This window comes from Oncorhynchus gorbuscha, linkage group LG01, assembly GCF_021184085.1.
Source record: "Oncorhynchus gorbuscha isolate QuinsamMale2020 ecotype Even-year linkage group LG01, OgorEven_v1.0, whole genome shotgun sequence".
Lineage (NCBI taxonomy): Eukaryota > Metazoa > Chordata > Actinopteri > Salmoniformes > Salmonidae > Oncorhynchus > Oncorhynchus gorbuscha.
This window is the reverse complement of record NC_060173.1, coordinates 106,923,877-106,947,937: the sequence shown is the minus strand read 5'-3', so window position 1 is coordinate 106,947,937 and position 24,061 is coordinate 106,923,877. Positions and strand designations below refer to the sequence as shown.

At 42.1% G+C, this 24,061-nt stretch overlaps 1 protein-coding gene across 1 annotated transcript in view; it reads left to right on the top strand.

Moving 5' to 3' along the window:
- LOC124029851 (parathyroid hormone 2 receptor-like) overlaps positions 1-23,537 on the top strand; it is a 94,341-nt gene extending 70,804 nt beyond the window's left edge. Inside the window, exons 10-13 of the mRNA XM_046341444.1 lie at positions 9,884-9,978; positions 12,071-12,209; positions 19,446-19,487; positions 22,797-23,537. Coding sequence (XP_046197400.1) covers positions 9,884-9,978; positions 12,071-12,209; positions 19,446-19,487; positions 22,797-23,195 — 675 coding nt within the window. The 3' untranslated portion in view covers positions 23,196-23,537. The remainder of the gene's footprint in view (positions 1-9,883; positions 9,979-12,070; positions 12,210-19,445; positions 19,488-22,796) is intronic.
- The last annotated feature ends 524 nt before the right edge of the window (positions 23,538-24,061 follow it).

The following is a 24,061-nucleotide window of genomic DNA, read 5'->3' as shown; positions in this document are numbered from 1 at the left end:
GTGGCTAGCGTGCTAGCTACTTCCAGACACAAATGAGAGAACAGCTCACTCTGACCTTTTTACATAGCCTAGCAGAGCTGGTTAGGCTATTTTTATGTTATCCAGAGCATTGGTGACTGCAACTGTGCTGCTGGCAACAATTTAATTATGCTTTTTTGCCAACATTTACTGCCACCGGCCATATTCAACGGGTGTTGAGCGTTTTCATAAATTTGTCAGTTACTTCTGCGCTCTAGCACACTCAGACGAGAGTGCTCTGAAATCGGAGTAGATAGCCAGAGTGAATTCACCAGCTACGTCTATTAACAGTTGACGCATTGACATCATGAACATTCTATTGAAATGGTCACTTGGATAGTGGAGTCTTTTGTTAAGACATGTAGCTAGCTAGCTAAAAAATAACCATAATCCCAACTCATGACTACACTGCATAAATCTGCAGGAAGCTAACCAACCAGGTTCAATGTCAGCTAGCTAACATTAGGCTAAAACTTGCAAAGCAAATGGCTCTGATATATGAATAATATTACTACACAGATCATACACGTCTCATTACCAGTACACTTTAACTTGAAATGAAAACAACTTTCTGACTAAATTAGTAACTAAATGTGTAATATCTGAAAATGTAGCTAGCTAGACTATCTTACCTGTATACATGGATGGATGCTTCTCCCTCTCTGTCACAGATGCCATGGTTGGCCTTAGTTTGAAGATGTAATCCGGAGACAGATGTTTTATCCATCTCCTTAGGTATCATACTCTAATTCCACTGATTTCTGAACTCGATCTCTTGACATGTCCGGCCCACTCATTATCTCATCCAATCATGGCTAATGGGAAGGTTGCTGACTTTTTCTATGGCTAAACCATCTAGGCTCGCAATTTAAAATTGTATTCATATTTACAGATGGCATAGAAGTTTGTTATTAAAGCACATGAACATTCACCTGTTCCAGAAGGGATTACTGCCAAGAAAACACATTTTTGATATAAAAAGAAAGTTTACGTTCAAATGACTCTCATGTGAAGTAGTGACGTGTGACATATGCCTAGTTTCCTGAAATAAGTCACATATTAAAGTGAGAGTTCAGGTCACGTAACAGGGTTTACCTTAAAATAAGGGACAGACGTAAATGAGTTACTAATCACATGAAATAAATAATCATCTTCAGAAATTACTTTGTGAAAGCAACAACATAACTAGGGCTTTACAGTGACGGTAAACCTTTGGAGACATTTTGGGGTTGAGTGGGTTAAAATCCTCCCAGAAGTCACAGAGGTTGCACCGAGGGTCAAAATGCAGAATTTTATTCATATAAAAAAATAGGAATGATTGAATTCTCCAAAAATCCTGTGTGTCAATCTAAGTAACATAATAAAAAAATCCCCATCAAAATCCATCAATTTAAGCTAGAGATGGCATGGGCTATGTCTCAATCCAGGGCATCCGCCTCTGTCTGCTTTCCGCATCTGCAGTGGAAGGTGGCCAAGCTACAGCGGTGTTTGTCACACCATGAGACACCCGGAAAATCGGTCTTCTCCCGAAAACGACCGTACAGTTTGACCACACTATGGACAGATGTCTCTCATGAACAACATCGTCCACACCTTTTGGGCTACAAACTAATCAACTCGGTCGCAGAGCATTTCGTATTATTCTGTATGTAAATCCGAGACACTACATTTACATTTACATTTAAGTCATTTAGCAGACGCTCTTATCCAGAGCGACTTACAAATTGGTGCATTCACCTTATGACATCCAGTGGGACAGTCACTTAACAATAGTGCATCTAAAACTTAAAGGGGGGGGTGAGAGGGATTACTTATCCTATCCTAGGTATTCCTTAAAGAGGTGGGGTTTCAGGTGTCTCCGGAAGGTGGTGATTGACTCCGCTGTCCTGGCGTCGTGAGGGAGTTTGTTCCACCATTGGGTGGCCAGGGCAGCGAACAGTTTTGACTGGGCTGAGCGGGAGCTGTACTTCCTCAGTGGTAGGGAGGCGAGCAGGCCAGAGGTGGATGAACGCAGTGCCCTTGTTTGGGTGTAGGGCCTGATCAGAGCCTGGAGGTACTGAGGTGCCGTTCCCCTCACAGCTCCGTAGGCAAGCACCATGGTCTTGTAGCGGATGCGAGCTTCAACTGGAAGCCAGTGGAGAGAACGGAGGAGCGGGGTGACGTGAGAGAACTTGGGAAGGTTGAACACCAGACGGGCTGCGGCGTTCTGGATGAGTTGAAGGGGTTTAATGGCACAGGCAGGAGCCCAGCCAACAGCGAGTTGCAGTAATCCAGACGGGAGATGACAAGTGCCTGGATTAGGACCTGCGCCGCTTCCTGTGTGAGGCAGGGTCGTACTCTGCGGATGTTGTAGAGCATGAACCTACAGGAACGGGCCACCGCCTTGATGTTGGTTGAGAACGACAGGGTGTTGTCCAGGAAAGGTTCTTGGCGCTCTGGGAGGAGGACACAATGGAGTTGTCAACCGTGATGGCGAGATCATGGAACGGGCAGTCCTTCCCCGGGAGGAAGAGCAGCTCCGTCTTGCCGAGGTTCAGCTTGAGGTGGTGATCCGTCATCCACACTGATATGTCTGCCAGACATGCAGAGATGCGATTCGCCACCTGGTCATCAGAAGGGGGAAAGGAGAAGATTAATTGTGTGTCGTCTGCATAGCAATGATAAGAGAGACCATGTGAGGTTATGACAGAGCCAAGTGACTTGGTGTATAGCGAGAATAGGAGAGGGCCAAGAACAGAGCCCTGGGGGACACCAGTGGTGAGAGCGCGTGGTGAGGAGACAGATTCTCGCCACGCCACCTGGTAGGAGCGACCTGTCAGGTAGGACGCAATCCAGGCGTGGGCCGCGCCGGAGATGCCCAACTCGGAGAGGGTGGAGAGGAGGATCTGATGGTTCACAGTATCGAAGGCAGCCGACAGATCTAGAAGGATGAGAGCAGAGGAGAGAGAGTTAAGTGCGGAGCGCCTCCGTGATACAGAGGAGAGCAGTCTCATTTGAATGACTAGTCTTGAAACCTGACTGATTTGGATCAAGAAGGTCATTCAGAGAGAGATAGCGGGAGAGCTGGCCAAGGACGGCACGTTCAGGAGTTTTGGAGAGAAAAGAAAGAAGGGATACTGGTCTGTAATTGTTGACATCGGAGGGATCGAGTGTAGGTTTTTTCAGAAGGGGTGCAACTCTCGCTCTCTTGAAGACGGAAGGGACGTAGCCAGCGGTCAGGGATGAGTTGATGAGCGAGGTGAGGTAAGGGAGAAGGTCTCCGGAAATGGTCTGGAGAAGAGAGGAGGGGATAGGGTCAGCGGGCAGGTTGTTGGGCGGCCGGCCGTCACAAGACGCGAGACTTCATCTGGAGAGAGAGGGGAGAAAGAGGTCAGAGCACAGGGTAGGGCAGTGTGAGCAGAACCAGCGGTGTCGTTTGTTAGCAAACGAGGATCGGATGTTCGACCTTCTTTTCAAAATGGTTGACGAAGTCATCTGCAGAGAGGGAGGAGGGGGAGGGGGCGGAGGATTCAGGAGGGAGGAGAAGGTGGCAAAGAGCTTCCTAGGGTTAGAGGCAGATACTTGGAATTTAGCTTGGTAGAAAGTGGCTTTAGCAGCAGAGACAGAGGAGGAAAATGTAGAGAGGAGGGAGTGAAAGGATGCCAGGTGTTTTCCTCCAGAGCCCTGTTCTGTGAGCTCGCAATGAGTCATCGAGCCACGGAGCGGGAGGGGAGGACCGAGCCGGCCTGGAGGATAGGGGACATAGAGAGTCAAGGGATGCAGAGAGGGAGGAGAGGAGGGTTGAGGAGGCAGAATCAGGAGATAGGTGGGAGAAGGTTTGAGCGGAGGGAAGAGATGATAGGATGGAAGAGGAGAGAGTAGCGGGGAGAGAGAGCGAAGGTTGGGACGGCGCGATACCATCCGAGTAGGGGCAGTGTGGGAGGTGTTGGATGAGAGCGAGAGGGAAAAGGATACAAGGCAGTGGTCGGAGACTTGGAGGGGAGTTGCAATGAGGTTAGTGGAGGAACAGCATCTAGTAAAGATGAGGTCGGCGTATTGCCTGCCTTGTGAGTAGGGGGAAGGTGAGAGGGTGAGGTCAAAAGAGGAGAGGAGTGGAAAGAAGGAGGCAGAGAGGAAAGAGTCAAAGGTAGACGTGGGGAGGTTAAAGTCGCCCAGAACTGTGAGAGGTGAGCCGTCCTCAGGAAAGGAGCTTATCAAGGCATCAAGCTCATTGATGAACTCTCCGAGGGAACCTGGAGGGCGATAAATGATCTGATGTTAAGCTTGAAAGGGCTAGTAACTGTGACAGCATGGAATTCAAAGGAGGCGATAGACAGATGGGTAAGGGGAGAAAGAGAGAATGACCCTTGGGAGAGATGAGGATCCCGGTGCCACCACCCCGCTGACCAGACGCTCTCGGGGTGTGCGAGAACACGTGGGCGGACGAAGAGAGAGCAGTAGGAGTAGCAGTGTTGTCTGTGGTGATCCATGTTTCCGTCAGTGCCAAGAAGTCGAGGGACTGGAGGGAGGCATAGGCTGAGATGAACTCTGCCTTGTTGACCGCAGATTGGCAGTTCCAGAGGCTACCGGAGACCTGGAACTCCATGTGGGTCGTGCGCGCTGGGACCACCAGAGTAGGGTGGCCGCGGCCACGCGGTGAGGAGCGTTTGTATGGTCTGTGCAGAGAGGAGAGAACAGGGATAAACAGACACATAGTTGACAGGCTACAGAAGAGGCTACGCTAATGCAAAGGAGATTGGAATGACAAGTGGACTACACGTCTCGAATGTTCAGAAAGTTAAGCTACGTAGCAAGAATCTTATTGACTAAAATGATTAAAATGATACAGTACTGCTGAAGTAGGCCAGCTGGCAGTGGGTGCGTTGTTGACACTACACTAGTCAAGTCGTTCCGTTGAGTGTAATAGTTTCTGCAGTGTTGCTATTCGGGGGCTAGCTGGCTAGCTAGCAGTGTTGTTTACGTTACGTTGCGTTACAATAGTTGAACCAAGAAAATCGCTTAGCTAGCTACGATCAAACAAATCAAACCGTTGTACTGTAATGAAATGAAGTGAAAATGTGAAATGAATGCGACCGGGTAGTTGAGTTCTATCTAGCTACGTTAAGGACGACAAATAGCTGGCTAGCTAACCTCGGTAAATTAAGATAATCACTCTAAGACTACACACTCTAAACCTAAACAACACAATTATCTTGGATACGATGATACAAAGACAGCAAAAGGCAGCTATGTCTAAGACTAACTAAACCTAAACAACACAATTATCTAATCAAGCTAACACTACACTAATCAAGTCGTTCAGTTGAGTGTAATAGTTTCTCCAGTGCAGCTAATCAGTGGACGTTAGCTAGCTGGCTAGTGAAGACTACACGATAATTACGCAATTATCTTTGATACAAAGACGGCTATGTAGCTAGCTGAGAAGAAATTGCTAAGATTAGACAAATCAAACCGTTGTGATATAATGAAATATAATGAAAAAGTTATAACCGGAAGTGCAGATATCCAACCGGAACCGGAACACTCATTTAGGATGATATGTCAAGTTTCATATGGTATGTATTAATTTGTGGATATCCATCACCCATTTTGTATGATAAGTTATCAATTACAATTCATAATATATGTTATGTTACAATATGTTACGAATTTGCTAAACGTATGATATGTTACAAATTTTAGCTAGGTGGCTAATGAAAGCTAGCTGGCTAAAGTTAGCTAGGCTAGGGGTTAGGGTTAGGAGTTAGGGTTAAGCTTAGGGTTAGGGGAAGGGTTAGCTCAAAGGGCTAGGGTTAGGGGAAGGGTTAACGAACATGCTAAGTAGTTACAAAGTAGCTAAAAAATAGTTGAAAAGTTGAGAATGGTCTAAAAATGTCCCTGATGAGATTCAAACTCCCAACCACCCTACTTTCTTTATCCCCAATTGTGTGGTATCCAATTGGTAGTTACAGTCTTTTCCCATCGCTGCAACTCCCGTAAGGACTCGGGAGAGGCGAAGACACATATTTACTCCTCGTGAATGGGATGTCTTTCAGTGATATGGTTGAGATTACAAAATTAAAATGCCATCCATAGCAATTCTGTTCCCACTGCAATGGATGGCACAATAACCTATCACTCTGAGATGGGACTACCTTGTTTAACTTATTCTGCATTCATATTGACGGGGCTGCAGGGGGCCTAGTGCGCCTAGCGTACCGACTAGTAACTGAAAGGTTTCTGGATCCAATCCCCAAGCTGACAAGGTAAAAATCTGTCGTGCTGCCCCTGAACAAGGCAGTTAACCCACTGTTTCCCGGGCGCCGAAGACGTGGATGTGCATTATGGCAGCCCCCTGCACCTCACTGATTCAGAGGGTTGGGTTAAATGCGGAAGGCATTCAGTTGTGTAACTGACTATTGTCGTGTGTTTTTATATGTTTTGTATTCATATTGTTGTGGTTTTAATGTATTCATATTGTTGTGGTTTTAATGTATTCTGTATTCATATTGTTGTGGTTTTAATGTATTCATATTGTTGTGGTTTTAATGTATTCATATTGTTGTGGTTTTAATGTATTCATATTGTTGTGGTTTTAATGTATTCATATTGTCATGGTTTTAATGTATTCTGTATTCATTGTCATGGTTTTAATGTATTCATATTGTTGTGGTTTTAATGTATTCTGTATTCATTGTCATGGTTTTAATGTATTCATATTGTTGTGGTTTTAATGTATTCATATTGTCATGGTTTTAATGTATTCTGTATTCATTGTCATGGTTTTAATGTACTCATATTGTTGTGGTTTTAATGTATTCATATTGTCATGGTTTTAATGTATTCTGTATTCATTGTCATGGTTTTAATGTACTCATATTGTTGTGGTTTTAATGTATTCATATTGTTGTGGTTTTAATGTATTCATATTGTCGTGGTTTTAATGTATTCATATTGTTGTGGTTTTAATGTATTCATATTGTCGTGGTTTTAATGTATTCTGTAATCATTGTCATGGTTTTAATGTATTCTGTATTCATATTGTTGTGGTTTTAATGTATTCATATTGTTGTGGTTTTAATGTATTCCTATTGTCGTGGTTTTAATGTATTCATATTGTTGTGGTTTTAATGTATTCTGTAATCATTGTCATGGTTTTAATGTATTCATATTGTCGTGGTTTTAATGTATTCATATTGTCATGGTTTTAATGTATTCTGTATTCATATTGTTGTGGTTTTAATGTATTCATATTGTTGTGGTTTTAATGTATTCTGTATTCATTGTCATGGTTTTAATGTATTCATATTGTTGTGGTTTTAAAATGTATTCATATTGTTGTGGTTTTAATGTATTCATATTGTCGTGGTTTTAATGTATTCTGTAATCATTGTCATGGTTTTAATGTATACATATTGTTTTTCAAATCAAATCAAAATCAAATCAAATTGTATTTGTCACATACACATGGTTAGCAGATGTTAATGCGAGTGTAGCGAAATGCTTGTGCTTCTAGTTCCGACAATGCAGTGATAACCAACAAGTAATCTAACTAACAATTCCAAAACTACTGTCTTATACACAGTGTAAGGGGATAAAGAATATGTACATAAGGATATATGAATGAGTGATGGTACAGAGCAGCATACAGTAGATGGTATCGAGTACAGTATATACATATGAGATGAGTATGTAGACAAAGTAAACAAAGTGGCATAGTTAAAGTGGCTAGTGATACATGTATTACATAAGGATGCAGTCGATGATGTAGAGTACAGTATATACGTATGCATATGAGATGAATAATGTAGGGTAAGTAACATTATATAAGGTAGCATTGTTTAAAGTCGCTAGTGATATATTTACATAATTTCTCATCAATTCCCATTATTAGAGTGGCTGGAGTTGGGTCAGTGTCAATGACAGTGTGTTGGCAGCAGCCACTCAATGTTAGTGGTGGCTGTTTAACAGTCTGATGGCCTTGAGATAGAAGCTGTTTTTCAGTCTCTCGGTCCCAGCTTTGATGCACCTGTACTGACCTCGCCTTCTGGATGATAGCGGGGTGAACAGGCAGTGGCTCGGGTGGTTGATGTCCTTGATGATCTTTATGGCCTTCCTGTAACATCGGGTGGTGTAGGTGTCCTGGAGGGCAGGTAGTTTGCCCCCGGTGATGCGTTGTGCAGACCTCACCCTCTGGAGAGCCTTACGGTTGAGGGCAGAGCAGTTGCCGTACCAGGCGGTATTGTTGTGGTTTTAATGTATTCATATTGTTGTGGTTTTAATGTATTCTGTATTCATATTGTTGTGGTTTTAATGTATTCTGTATTCATATTGTTGTGGTTTTAATGTATTCTGTATTCATTGTCATGGTTTTAATGTATTCTGTATTCATATTGTCATGGTTTTAATGTATTCTGTATTCATATTGTTGTGGTTTTAATGTATTCTGTATTCATATTGTTGTGGTTTTAATGTATTCTGTATTCATTGTCATGGTTTTAATGTATTCTGTATTCATTGTCATGGTTTTAATGTATTCTGTATTCATGCCTCATACAAAGTGACAGGTTGTTTATAATAATAATATATGCCATTTAGCAGACGCTTTTATCCAAAGCGACTTACAGTCATGTGTGCATACATTGTTTAATGGATGTTGAGTTCTATTAGGAGCCCCATTCTAAGAGCCCTCTGTCAGAATGAAAGCCTAAATACGTAAACGTCCCATTTGCATTTTTCTAATGAATTAATTATACTGAGGCAAAAGGCATTCAACTGATTGCCACACGTCTCAAAATGAATACTTTTCATCATGCCATTTTCACCCGTCGCTGAGGTGTTCCTCAGAGAGACTCGATCATTCTTCATGAACAATGACCTGATTCTTTATATGAGTCAGGCAAAATGATGAGTTTGAAATCGAATGCCCTCTCAATACTCGGAATCCTCCTTGAGACCCATTTCAAAGCCTGTAGTCTCTTATAATAATAATAATATATGCCATTTAGCAGACGCTTTTATCCAAAGCGACTTACAGTCATGTGTGCATACATTCTACGTATGGGTGGTCCCAGGGTCTTATTATATTATATTTGGAGTTCAATAACTCATACTTGTACTGAATTGCTTGATTCATTGATAGACCATGGTAGATAGAACCTGTGTTTTCACATGTCCAGGCACTGTATGGTCTATCATCAGGGTTCGTGAGTAACTGATTACATGTAATGGATTACTTTTTTTCTTAACCGTAATCAGTTATGTTACCAGTGAGAAATATTGTAATCAGAATACAGATACCTTCGTAAAACTAGCTTATTACTTCTTGGATTACTTTTGAATTCAGAAAGGATTTTTGCAGGAAAATATGTTAATAAGAAACCTTTCTATTTTCTCAATGACATTCAATTCAGCATTTAAATAAGGTGCAAATTTAAGTTTGTTCCATCACAGCAAATGAATTTTATGGATCGTTTTTGTCCTCTTCTTATGCATCTTAAGAGGAAAGTAACTGAAAGTAATCAGATTACATTACTGAGTTTTGATTACAATTATGGACACATTACTGGTTGCAAATTAGGACAAGTTACTGGTTGCAATATTGGACGTGTAACTGTAACTGATTACATTTAGAAAGTAACCTACTCAACTCTATATCATATATCAACATACAGTCAAACCCATGTTATCTCTCAATGGATTGTGAAGAGATATTAAGTGCTAAGAAGATGGGCTTTTGAGATAGAATTGAGAGGAGATTAGAGAAGTGAGGAGATTAGAGAAATGAGGGAAAAGTTTTCAAGCAGAGGACTTGTACTCTCTGCAATCACATATCTATTATCTCAGGATTCAGCTAATTAGAATTTTTTTCCAATTGTCTTTTCAGCTGAATTTTATCCTTTTTGTGAACATTGTGCGAGTGCTGGCAACAAAGATCAGGGAGACCAACGCAGGGAGATACGACACAAGAAAACAGTACAGGTGGGTAAAAAGATGGCAAAAGATTTCTGTGAGGACCCACTAGTTTCTGTGAGGACCCACTAGTTTCTGTGAGGAACCATTGGTTTCTGTGAGGACCCACTAGTTTCTGTGAGGACACTGGTTTCTGTGAGGAACCATTGGTTTCTGTGAGGACCCACTAGTTTCTGTGAGGACCCACTGGTTTCTGTGAGGACCCACTGGTATCTGTGAGGAACCATTGGTTTCTGTGAGGACCCACTAGTGTCTGTGAGGACCCACTGGTGTCTGTGAGGACCCACTGGTATCTGTGAGGAACCACTGGTATCTGTGAGGAACCACTGGTTTCTGTGAGGACCCACTAGTTTCTGTGAGGACCCACTGGTATATGTGAGGAACCACTGGTTTCTGTGAGGACCCACTAGTTTCTGTGAGGACCCACTGGTTTCTGTGAGGACCCACTAGTTTCTGTGAGGACCCACTGGTATCTGTGAGGACCCACTGGTTTCTGTGAGGACCCACTAGTTTCTGTGAGGACCCACTGGTTTCTGTGAGGACCCACTAGTTTCTGTGAGGATCCACTAGTTTATTTGAATGTCTATTGATCACACTGAAAGTCAACTGTAGTAAGGCATTTGACCTTTTTTTCTCCTGTAGAGTTGAACATTGTTGATTTAAAAAACACTCATAATTTCAGAAGGTTATAGACTAACTATATTCACAACTATATTCAGACTGCCTCTTGTGCTCTTACCTTTAGCACTTCCTTTAATGTTCCCTCATAACAATGACTTGATATGGGTGTACATCTTGTCTTGGGTGTGAAATGTCTTGCCACTAGCTTAGAATTTATGTTCGGTCTGAAATCTCCTCTGTGCTTCGTTATCGTTTCAAAGTGGGATGAAACACCATAAAACATACACAAAAGCACATATTAGTTTGTATTATTTTCTATCTGCAATTACCCTTGATGCTACTGAACAACATCCATAGTGGATGTTGAAAGCCTCTGTAATGATAGGGCTGGGTGTTGGGGAGGTGAGAGTTATTCCGAGGTTCATTCAGAGGATGCGTCTCAAATCTCACCCCTAGTGTTCTCTATATAGTGCACTGCTCTTGAATATGGCCCATAGGGCTCTGGTCTAGTAGTGCACTATAATGGGAATAGAGTACCATCAGGGACTGATCCAGAGTGTTTCCACCAGGGTCGAAGCCCCACGTCACTCTGCTAGGCTTAATAACAGTTATACAATGCACACACACACACACACACACACACACACACACACACACACACACACACACACACACACACACACACACACACACACACACACACACACACACACACACACACACACACACACACACACACACACACACACACACACACACACACACACACACACACACACACACACACACACACACACACACACACAAGCACACTCATGCACATTTGTACACACACACACCAGCGTTTGAGTCACCTTGCAGACACCAGCGTCTGAGTCACCTTACAGACCAGGAGAACATTACCCTGCAGGAGACTGTCAACCCTGCTGTGCGCGTCAGTCGTGTTCACTGGACTGTAGCATGAATGATGATGACAGATATGAGGGAGGCACGCTCCCATCTTAACTAAGTGTGCCATTTACACACCATTTACCCATCTGACGTCTGCCTGCAGGCCATTTATAAATGCTTAATAATTACCGGTAGGTTTCGTTGTTTATTGGCATTTTCACTGATGGATCGGGAGATTGTTTAGATAGATCATCAATACAGATCAGATCTGAGGGGAAGAACCACAGGCGAGGAAAGCAGAATTTTGCAAATTGACATGACTGATGGCCATCTGTGACATGTGAAACCCTGTTTACTAAACAGGGAGTTGTTGGTGAGATTGTCATGGCTGAATCCACTGCGATGTAAAGACGGGTGACCTTTAGCCTTTCTGTGTGACAAAAACAACTACTTTGAAGTCTGACTGCGCAGAATTACTGATCACCTTCCATCCCAAATAACAACCTATTATGAGATAAAGATTCAGCATCTTGTCTTGTCTTGCTCAAACTGATCCTCTCCAACCTGTAGCTTGTGTCCGTACCCACAGGAAGTTGGCTAAGTCCACCCTGGTGCTGGTGCTGGTGTTTGGCGTCCACTACATTGTGTTTGTGGGGATGCCTCACACCTTCCAGGGCCTCAGCTGGGAGGTCAGGATGTACTTCGAGCTCTTCTTCAACTCCTTCCAGGTAACTGGTTATTCATACCATCTTTTAGAAAATTAGGTACAGATGTAGTACCTTCATTTGAGCCAGTTTCCTATAGCAGGAAAATAGTCCTGCATCAACAGGAAATGTGAATTATTATGTGGATTATAATTACATTTACATTTTTGTAGGGATTGATACATTTTTCATTATGGCAAATCAAGTTAGAATTTTCAAATTAGAAATTGCCAACTTTAGAAGCCTTTTTAAAACTCAAATAGACTGCAAGTTTTAAATTCTTAGCAACAAAAGAGTCATCCAATTAAGATGCTACATCTGCAGTCATTTCTACGCAACTTGAGGGAGAACTTTACTTTCCAACACTGCTTGAACTTTATCCCCTAAACATAATTTCTCACCTGAGGGAATTTAGGCTCTTTGTGGCCATAGTCCCACCAACATCCATGAAAAAAACAAGCAATGAAATTACGATTTGCTTCATCAATCTTACCTTTATCTATCGCCACAGACCAGTGACATTGTTGGCCGATTCAAAACTCTGACATAAGCTTTAGGAGAGATGGTCAATACAACTGATTGCTACTGTACTTCCTACATGATTATTTTCCTCCTCATTATCATCTTCCTCCTTTGCACAAACTGGCTCTCACAGTCTAGACCTGGATACAGTACCTGCAGGAAAATTTGGGAAATGAGCCAAATTTTGCTTCCAGAAAACAGGAGTTTCTACTAGAGATCTTCTACTGAGGAGGTGATAGCAATAGATGACCCTTACAGAGAGGCTGAATAATTACAGAGAGGCTGCTATAGTGCACTCCAGTGGCAACACTTCCAATGACCCTGGCCCACAGGTAATGGGAAGGGCTGCTCTTAATGGGCTCTGAATCATAGAATCAGTTGTAACAGCAGTGCCAATACCATATGTGTCCCACTCTCTTTTGGAGCCCAGAGTCACATACTATACTGTTGATTTATTTTCACATCAAATCAAATTGTATTTGTCACATGCGCTGAATACAACAGTGAAATGCTTATATACCAACAAGAAGTTCAAGAAATAAAGTAAAGAAAATATTTACTAATTATTTTTATTTTTTTAAATAAATCAAATCAATCAAAAAGTTACACAATAAATGTACATAACAATATCGAGGCTTTATACAGGGGGTACCAGTACCGGTTAGTCGAGGTAATTTGCAAAGTGACTATGTACAGCAGGGCTGCCCAACGCTCTTCCTAGAGATCTACCGTCCTTTTGGTTTTTGTCCAACCCTCTTCCTGGAGATCTACCGTTCTGTGGGTTTTCAGTCCAACCCTCTTCCTGGAGATCTACCGTCCTTTTGGTTTTCAGTCCAACCCTCTTCCTGGAGATCTGCCACCCTGTGGGTTTTCAGTCCAACCAAATTCCTGGAGATCTACTGTCCTGTGGGTTTTCAGTCCAACCCGCTTCCTGGAGATCTGCCACCCTGTGGGTTTTCAGTCCAACCAAATTCCTGGAGATATACTGTCCTGTGGGTTTTCAGTCCAACCCTGTTACTGGAGATCTACCGTCCTTTTGGTTTTCAGTCCAACCCTCTTCCTAGAGATCTACTGTCCTGTGGGTTTTCAGTCCAACCCTCTTCCTGGAGATCTACCGTCCTGTGGGTTTTCATCCAACCCTCTTCCTGGAGATCTACCGTCCTGTAGGTTTTCAGTCCAACCCTAATTTAACACACCTGATTCTACTAATTAGCTGCTCAACGTGACCTTAACTAGCTGAATCAGATATGCTAAATTAGGGTTGGACTGAAAACCTATGGGACAGTAGATCTCCAGGAAGAGGGTTGGACTGAAAACCTACAGGACAGTAGATCTCCAGGAAGAGGGTTGGGCAGCCCAGGTGTACAGCATAGATAACAAACAGTATCCACTGTAAATGGTTTACTATGTTCGGTAGGCCTAGCTCATAATAGTTATTAAAATTCAGGTTAGTGCATGTAACCCATCATTACCTTTATAAGTGTGTTATATGCTGTTTCCCTTATGAATTAACTGATGTGGTAGAATAAGCCACTATATTCTGAAAGATGTTCCCCACCTGTTCAAGCCAAATTGTTAAATTGAATGAGGATTTTAGGGGCGAGGGGAAGTACACAATTTAAATTCCACAGGAGAACCCTCTCACCCCTCAAAATTGAAAGTGTCTCTGAAAGCTGATAAAACAGTATTCAATTAAATGAAGTAGGATCAGTTTTAAAATAAAGCTTTAAAATAGTTACAAATGAAAAAGACTTTGGGACAGGAGTTAAGCAGTGAAAGCTACTTTGCTCTGTAGAATTGGCTCTGTAGCGTTCACTCTGAATAGTTCACTCTGACTGGTGTGGTTTGACAGGGTCTGCTACAGGTCAGAGACTGAGCCTCAGGCAGGTTGGAAGATTTCCTGCATCCTGGCACTTTCCCTTCATCTCCCTGTCTAACCGAGTCTAGCCGAGGCCAATAAAGACAGGGAAGGTCCTTCTCCGGACCAAGGGCTTGTGACAGATCATGTTCACTCTCAGTCAGTCATGAGAGCCTTTTGTTTAAAGTCAGTTGATCACAGCTGAGCCAGACAATGTAATAGTGTGTTGGACACCCCGTTAGTAGCTCATCACGAAACAATTTATTATCATTCTACTAATATAACATTTCAGCTTCAAATCAGATTTTTATGATTTTGAATTGAACGATTTAAGGGGATAATTATAGAGACAACCAACTGTTGTTCAAAAGAGCTACTCTGACTGACAGCTGGCCTATCAGAAACCTCTTATAAGCTACTCATTGTATCTTAGACTCTTTGTTGTCGCTTTAATAGTTGTTCTGACAGAAAGAACAAAGATTTTTTTCTTACAATGAAGTTTGACTAGCCACGCAAAATGTATCACTGTGTTGACTACAATAGTGGATGTCATGTACAGAACTTTCATCTTTGTTGTTTAGCTGTCTTCCTATGGAATTACCCAGAGGATAACAGCTTTCCTCATGGTTTGTGTTTCCACGTTTGTTTCAACGTTTTGTAATGTGTTTGCCTCCCCTCGTCTCCAGTTAGCAAAATGAATTCCTTCATATTCTGTCTGTTTCTGCACGTACGTCATAGCCATATTACCCCAAGGCATTACTTCTACGTGTTCATCATAGCTGTATTCCTCCAAGGCATTATTCAGTTTCTACATGTTCATCCTGGCTGTATTGGCTGTATTCCCACAAGGCATTATTCAGTTTCTACATGTAGATCATAGCTGTATTCCCACAAGGCATTATTCAGTTTCTACATGTTCATCCTGGCTGTATTCCCCCAAGGCATTATTCAGTTTCTACATGTACATCCTGGCTGTATTCCTCCAAGGCATTATTCAGTTTCTACATGTTCATCCTGGCTGTATTCCCACAAGGCATTATTCAGTTTCTACATGTTCATCCTGGCTGTATTCCCCCAAGGCATTATTCAGTTTCTACATGTACATCCTGGCTGTATTCCCACAAGGCATTATTCAGTTTCTACATGTAGATCATATCTGTATTCCCACAAGGCATTATTCAGTTTCTACATGTTCATCCTGGCTGTATTCCCCCAAGGCATTATTCAGTTTCTACATGTACATCCTGGCTGTATTTCCCCAAGGCATTATTCAGTTTCTACATGTAGATCATAGCCCTATTCCCACAAGGCATTATTCAGTTTCTACATGTAGATCATAGCCCTATTCCCCCAAGGCATTATTCAGTTTCTACATGTTCATCCTGGCTGTATTCCCACAAGGCATTATTCAGTTTCTACATGTTCATCCTGGCTGTATTCCCCCAAGGCATTATTCAGTTTCTACATGTACATCCTGGCTGTATTCCCACAAGGCATTATTCAGTTTCTACATGTACATCCTGGCTGTACTCCTCCAAGGCATTATTCAGTTTCTACATGTAGATCATAGCTGTATTCCCACAAGGCATTATTCAGTTTCTACATGTTCATCCTGGCTGTATTCTTCCAAGGCATTATTCAGTTTCTACATGTAGATCATAGCCCTATTCCCCCAAGGCATTATTCAGTTTCTACATGTTCATCCTGGCTGTATTCCCACAAGGCATTATTCAGTTTCTACATGTTCATTCTGGCTGTATTCCCCCAAGGCATTATTCAGTTTCTACATGTACATCCTGGCTGTATTCCCCCAAGGCATTATTCAGTTTCTACATGTACATCCTGGCTGTATTCCTCCAAGGCATTATTCAGTTTCTACATGTACATCCTGGCTGTATTCCCCAAGGCATTATTCAGTTTCTACATGTTCATCCTGGCTGTATTCCTCCAAGGCATTATTCAGTTTCTACATGTACATCCTGGCTGTATTCCCACAAGGCATTATTCAGTTTCTACATGTACATCCTGGCTGTATTCCTCCAAGGCATTATTCAGTTTCTACATGTACATCCTGGCTGTACTCCCACAAGGCATTATTCAGTTTCTACATGTAGATCATATCTGTATTCCCACAAGGCATTATTCAGTTTCTACATGTTCATCCTGGCTGTATTCCCCCAAGGCATTATTCAGTTTCTACATGTTCATCCTGGCTGTATTCCCACAAGGCATTATTCAGTTTCTACATGTACATCCTGGCTGTATTCCTCCAATGCATTATTCAGTTTCTACATGTTCATCCTGGCTGTATTCCCACAAGGCATTATTCAGTTTCTACATGTACATCCTGGCTGTATTCCAAGGCATTATTCAGTTTCTACATGTTCATCCTGGCTGTATTCCTCCAAGGCATTATTCAGTTTCTACATGTTCATCATGGCTGTATTCCCACAAGGCATTATTCAGTTTCTACATGTTCATCCTGGCTGTATTCCCCCAAGGCATTATTCAGTTTCTACATGTTCATCCTGGCTGTATTCCTCCAAGGCATTATTCAGTTTCTACATGTACATCCTGGCTGTATTCCCACAAGGCATTATTCAGTTTCTACATGTACATCCTGGCTGTATTCCTCCAAGGCATTATTCAGTTTCTACATGTAGATCATGTAGATCATAGCCCTATTCCCCCAAGGCATTATTCAGTTTCTACATGTTCATCCTGGCTGTATTCCCACAAGGCATTATTCAGTTTCTACATGTACATCCAGGATGTTGTCCTCCAATGCATTATTCAGTTTCTACATGTTCATCCTGGCTGTATTCCCACAAGGCATTATTCAGTTTCTACATGTACATCATAGCTGTATTCCCACAAGGCATTATTCAGTTTCTACATGTACATCCTGGCTGTATTCCCACAAGGCATTATTCAGTTTCTACATGTAGATCATATCTGTATTCCCACAAGGCATTATTCAGTTTCTACATGTTCATCCTGGCTGTATTCCCCCAAGGCATTATTCAGTTTCTACATGTTCATCCTGGCTGTATTCCCACAAGGCATTATTCAGTTTCTACATGTACATCCTGGCTGTATTCCAAGGCATTATTCAGTTTCTACATGTTCATCCTGGCTGTATTCCTCCAAGGCATTATTCAGTTTCTACATGTAGATCATGTATCCTCTGTATTCCCACAAGGCATTATTCAGTTTCTACATGTTCATCCTGGCTGTATTCCCACAAGGCATTATTCAGTTTCTACATGTAGATCATAGCCCTATTCCTCCAATGCATTATTCAGTTTCTACATGTTCATCCTGGCTCCCACAAGGCATTATTCAGTATTCTACATGTTCATCCCTGTACAAGGCATTATTCAGTTTCTACATGTTCATCCTGGCTGTATTCCAAGGCATTATTCAGTTTCTACATGTTCATCCTGGCTGTATTCCCACAAGGCATTATTCAGTTTCTACATGTTCATCCTGGCTGTATTCCCCCAAGGCATTATTCAGTTTCTACATGTTCATCCTGGCTGTATTCCCACAAGGCATTATTCAGTTTCTACATGTTCATCCTGGCTGTATTCCCCCAAGGCATTATTCAGTTTCTACATGTTCATCCTGGCTGTATTCCCACAAGGCATTATTCAGTTTCTACATGTTCATCCTGGCTGTATTCCTCCAAGGCATTATTCAGTTTCTACATGTTCATCCTGGCTGTATTCCCCAAGGCATTATTCAGTTTCTACATGTACATCCTGGCTGTATTCCCCCAAGGCATTATTCAGTTTCTACATGTTCATCCTGGCTGTATTCCAAGGCATTATTCAGTTTCTACATGTTCATCCTGGCTGTATTCCTCCAATGCATTGTTCTTCATATAGCACAGTGTATAGTGGGGATAATTTTCATACAATCGTTAGAGCTATGTGTTTTATGTACAAAGTTTACATCTCCACTTTTTTTGAGTGAACATATGAGTCACCATCACTGAATAATATGACAGTTTGACTCATTGTGTATCTTTGTTTACCAGCTGAAGGAGGTGATACGATAAAAGAGTGAGAACAACACCATGTCTCTTCACATCACCTTACTAGGCTAGTCACATGCCTGATTTAGCTCAGTCAAAGAGTCAAAGCCAGCCAGCACCATAGATCTGCAACCTTTTCCATAGCGCAACAGGGTGCTGCTGCTTGCACAAAGACAGGCAGGAGTGGAGGAAAGGGGAATATCTGAAAGAGAGAAGAACAGATATAATGGTCTGTAAGATATAGCAGAAGTGATGCTAATCAATGCATGACCTTTCCATATAGAGTAATAATGATTTGATGAATAAAGGTTGACATATGAATATGAATTATATCAAAACATCTCATACATTCATAAGCCATATCAGTAGATATGTGTTATGTTGAATAGAGACATAGAATGAAGGAGAGAAGAGTACAGATGTGAGATCTTAATTTGACCCAGTTTGCTACAGAATGGAAATAATCCTGCTGCAAAAGGAAATGTTAATTATTATGTGGATTATAATTATTGGACATATTTGTAGGGGTTGATACATTTTTTTTAGGCTAAATCAAGTCTGATGTTTTAAAGTGGAAATTACAAACTTTCGAAGCCTTTTTAAACCAGTAATACACAAGTTTGCATATCCTTCTGTGCAGGAACATTCTCAGCAACAAAAGAGTGATCAAATTAAGATCTGTACTTTTCCCCTGGGATATGTCACCAGATTGACAAAGTTTTCGCAATACTATCAACCTTCCATTGCTTTAGAGTATGAATGGAATTGAATAGCATCTGCAACACAAAAATAAACTGCTCTTTTCTATTACACTGGTTCTCAACTCTTCTGTCTCTTCCAGGGCTTCTTTGTATCCATCATCTACTGCTACTGCAATGGAGAGGTGAGTGTGGATAATTCTACACTCTCTATAAGTTGTCTAACTTCAGCCAGAGAGGAAGAGGCAGGATGGCAACAACAACTGACCGAGTTACACCAGGAACGCACAATCCCTCCATCAGTGCTCAGAAGAGGGCTGAATCTGCCCCCAAATCTGCCCCAAAATCTGTCTGTTCGAAAATTAAGGGAAAGGGGAAGGGGGAGACCTAGTCAGGTGTACAACTGAATTCCATTCAACTGAAATGAGTCTTCCGCATTTAACCCCCTGAATCAGAGAGGTGCGAGGGACTGCCTTAATCATTGTCCACGTCATCGGCGCCTAAAGCATTTTGTATGAAGGTCAATGGGAAAGTGTCGAATTTGGCCAACATAAAATTGTATTGCTCATTTTCTACTTGAAAGTTATTTGATTAAATTAAAGTTTTGTAATGTTTAGGTTGTTACATACTGATATACAGTAACAGTATGATATACAGTAACAAAGTAACAGTCAAAAGTAACAGTCAGTATCTGGTGTGGCCACCAGCTGCAAGTACTGCAGTGCATCTCCTCCTCATGGACTGCACCAGATTTGCCAGTTCTTGCTGTGAGCAATTTATTGCCCTGGCCACATCTGCAGTCCTCATGCCTCTTTGCAGCATGTCAAAGGCACGTTCACATAGATGAGCAGGGACCCTGGGCATCTTTATTTTGGTGTTTTTCAGAGTCAGTAGAAAGGCCTCTTTAGTGTCCTAAGTTTTCATAACTGTGACCTTAATTGCCTACCGTCTGTAAGCTGTTTGTGTCTTAACGACCGTTCCACAGGTGCATTTTCTTGAATTGTTTGTGGTTCATTGAACAAGCATGGAAAACAGTGTTTAAACCCTTTACAATGAAGATCTGTGAAGTTATTTGGATTTCTACGAATTATCTTTGAAAGACAGGGTCCTGAAAAACGTCTGTTTCTTTTTTTGTTGAGTTTATATAATCTTTGTAGACAGTTCGCAACTAATGGGTGTGTGACTGTGACCAATGATAGCTACTACCACTGTGGTGGGTGTAGGCAGACAGGAAGTGAAGCGAAGCGAGAGGCTTGACTCCACCCCAAAATCTGACCCTAACAAAACTACAGTGAGAAGCAGACCAAGTGGGGATTTTGTTTTGTATGGAGTGGCTGCGGATTTGACTTTTCTGGACCTCTCTTCACGATAGCTAAAGGTCCCGAAGCTTCTGCTCTGCTAGTAGAGAAATCAAATCAAATCAAATTTGATTTGTCACATACACATGGTTAGCAGATGTTAGTGCGAGTGTAGCGAAATGCTTGTGCTTCTAGTTCTGGCAATGCAGTAATAACCAACAAGTAATCTAGCTAACAATTCCAAAACTACTACCTTATAGACACAAGTGTAAGGGGATAAAGGGGATAAAGATATATGAATGAGTGATGGTACAGGCTACTCTGGCAAATGGTACTCTTTTAAATAAAGGTAGATCAAAGCTGAATCAATGTCTGCAAGATCACATAATGAAAGTGTTCGACATAAAATAAATTATATTATATTATATTAGCAGAGAATAATGTTATTATAAGACAAAAAATACTACCTAATTTCTTGTGACATTTAAGGATTGTTGTGCGAATGGTCACATTTTTCTGTCATGTGGCCAAAACTCAACAGGGCGTTTCGTGGAAGTTTCGTAATGTTTCGGCTGTTACGAGTGTACTGATATATGGTGCATTCGGAAAGTCTTCAGACAGCTTGACTTTTTCCACATTTTGTTACATTACAACCTTATTCTAAAACGGATTACATTTTTCTTTCCCCCCTCATCAATCTACACACAATACCCTATAATGACAAAATGTGTAAAATAACAAATACTGAAATATAACATTTACATAAATATTCAGACTCTTTACTCAGTACTTTTTTGAAACACCTTTGGCATTGATTACAGCCTTGAGACTTCTTGGCTATGACGCTACAAGCTTGGCACACCTGTATTTGAGGAGTTTCTCCCATTCTTCTCTGCGGATCCTCTCAAGCTCTGTCAGGTTGGATGGGGAGCATCGCTGCACAGCTATTTTCGGGTCTCTCCAGAAATGCTAGATCGGGTTCATGTCCGGGCTCTGGCTGGGCCACTCAAGGACATTCAGAGACTTGTCCTGAAACCACTCCTGCGTTGTCCTGGCTGTGTGCTTAGGGTTGTTGTCCTGTTGAAAGGTGAACCTTTGCCCCAATGTGATCCTAACTAGTCTCCCAGTCATTGCCGCTGTAAAACATCCCCACAGCATGATGCTGCCACCACCATGCTTCACTGTATGAATGGTGCCAGGTTTCCTCCAGACGTGACGCTTGGCATAGTCCTTCTGGATGGTTCTCCCATCTCCATAGAGGAACTTTGGAGCTCTGTCAGACAGTCTTGGTGGTTACAAACATCTTCCATTCCAGAATGTTGGAGGCCACTTTGTTCTTGGGGACCATCAATGCTGAAGAAATGTTTTTGTTTCCACTATCTGGTTTTGGAGCTCTACGGACAATTCCTTTGACCTCATGGCTTGGTTTTTTTCTCTGACATGCATGTTCACCTTTGGGACCTTATATAGGCAGGTGTGTGCCTTTCCAAATCATGTCCAACCCATTGAATTTACCACAGGTGGAATCCAAACAAGTCCTGGAAACATCTTAAGGATGATCAATGGAAACAGGATCCACCTGAGCTCAATTTGAGTCTCTTAGCAAAGGGTCTGAATACTTATGTACAGTAAATAAGGTATTTCTGTTTTTTGTCTTTATGGGTATTGTGTGTAGATTGATGAGGAAGAAAATGTATTTAATACATTTTAGAATAAGTCTGTAACGTAACAAAATGTGGAAAAGGGGAAGGGGTTTGAATAATTTCTGAAAGCACTGTAAGTGGACACACGTGGCATTCCGGGCAACTTCGGAAAAAGTTTGTGCCTGTTGTTCACGCGCGTATCTGCCCCCTCTACAATTTTCCCGTTATAACGGCAGTCAGTCAGTATTCTGTATTCACAGTATACAGTATAAATGGTCTTTCCTTCAGCGCAAGACACTTCATGTTGAGAGCTTCCCCTTAGATGTCTGTTCTTTTGACATAAGAAAAATCAGGGCTGAGATTCACCCTCTTCCTCTTTTCTCTCTTTCTCACCATCATCCTCACCCAACCACCTGACCTCAACCCTCTTCCTTCCTCAACCACCCCACCTGAACCCTCTTCCTCCACCAACTACCCCACCTAAACGCTCTTCCTCCCGTATCCACCCCACCTCAACCCTCTTCCTTCCCCAACAACCTCATCTCCCCCAAAGGTCCAAACGGAGATAAAAAATACATGGACTCGTTGGAACCTTGCATTGGACTGGAAGGTTCCGGTGGTGTGTGGCCGTTACCGCTACGGCTCAGTGCTCACTGGGCTCAACAACAGCTCCAGCAGCCAGTCTCAGCTGGCTGGGGGTGGGCCTGCCATCCGATCGACCACCCTCTTCTCCAGCCGTGTCTATCGTAGCAACGGACCCCCGACGCTGTCCACCCACACCACCCTGCCTGGCTACGTCATCAGTAACTCAGACCCAGACAGCGTCCACCCCTCCATCCCTGAGGAACCAGAGGAGAACAGTGCCAAGCAGGTGGATGACATCTCTCTGAAGGAGACGATGCCTGTCCTCAATAATAGTACGACCGCAGATGATGATGAGGAGACGTTGTAGACATGGGGAGAGACGGGAGGTTTTTCTGAATGTGACTGAGCTGGGAAAAACAACAGGCCTTTGGGATAGAGACCAAAGACTACTGGCCCCTAGACATGGGACCACATGTACATTCATACAGATTATTGGCACAGGTAGATACATACATGTAAAGACACACACACACACACAAACCACATAAAAAACGGACAAATAAGAAAAGATACGTCTCATCTTTGTACATACTCACAGACGGCCAAAAAAAGTATTAGTTTGTCTATAAATTATTTTTTTATTTTTTTCACCTTTATTTAACCAGGTAAGCTAGTTGAGAACAAGTTCTCATTTGCACTTGCGACCTGGCCAAGATAAAGCATAGAAGTTTGACACATACAACAACACAGAATTACACATTGAATGAACAAAACATACAGTCAATAATACAGTAGAAAAAAAAGAAAAAAAAGTCTATATACAGTGAGTGCAAATAAGGTCAAATAAGGGATTTAAGGTGGCGAAGTAATTATAATATAGCAATTAAACACTGGAATGGTAGATGTGCAAAAGATGAATGTGCAAGTAGAGGTACTGTGGTGCAAAAGAAGCTAAATAAATACAGTATGGGGATGAGGTAGATAGATGGGCTGTATACAGATGGGCTATGAACAGGTGCAGTGATCTGTGAGCTGCTCTGACAGCTGGTTCTTAAAGCTAGTGAGGGAGATGGGAATCTCCAGCTTCAGTGATTTTTGCAGTTCGTTCCAGTCAGTGGCAGCAGAGAACTGGAAGGAAAGGCGACCAAAGAGGAATTGGCTTTGGGGGTGACCAGTGAGCTATACCTGCTGGAGCGTGTGCTACGAGTGGGTGCTGCTATGGTGACCAGTGAG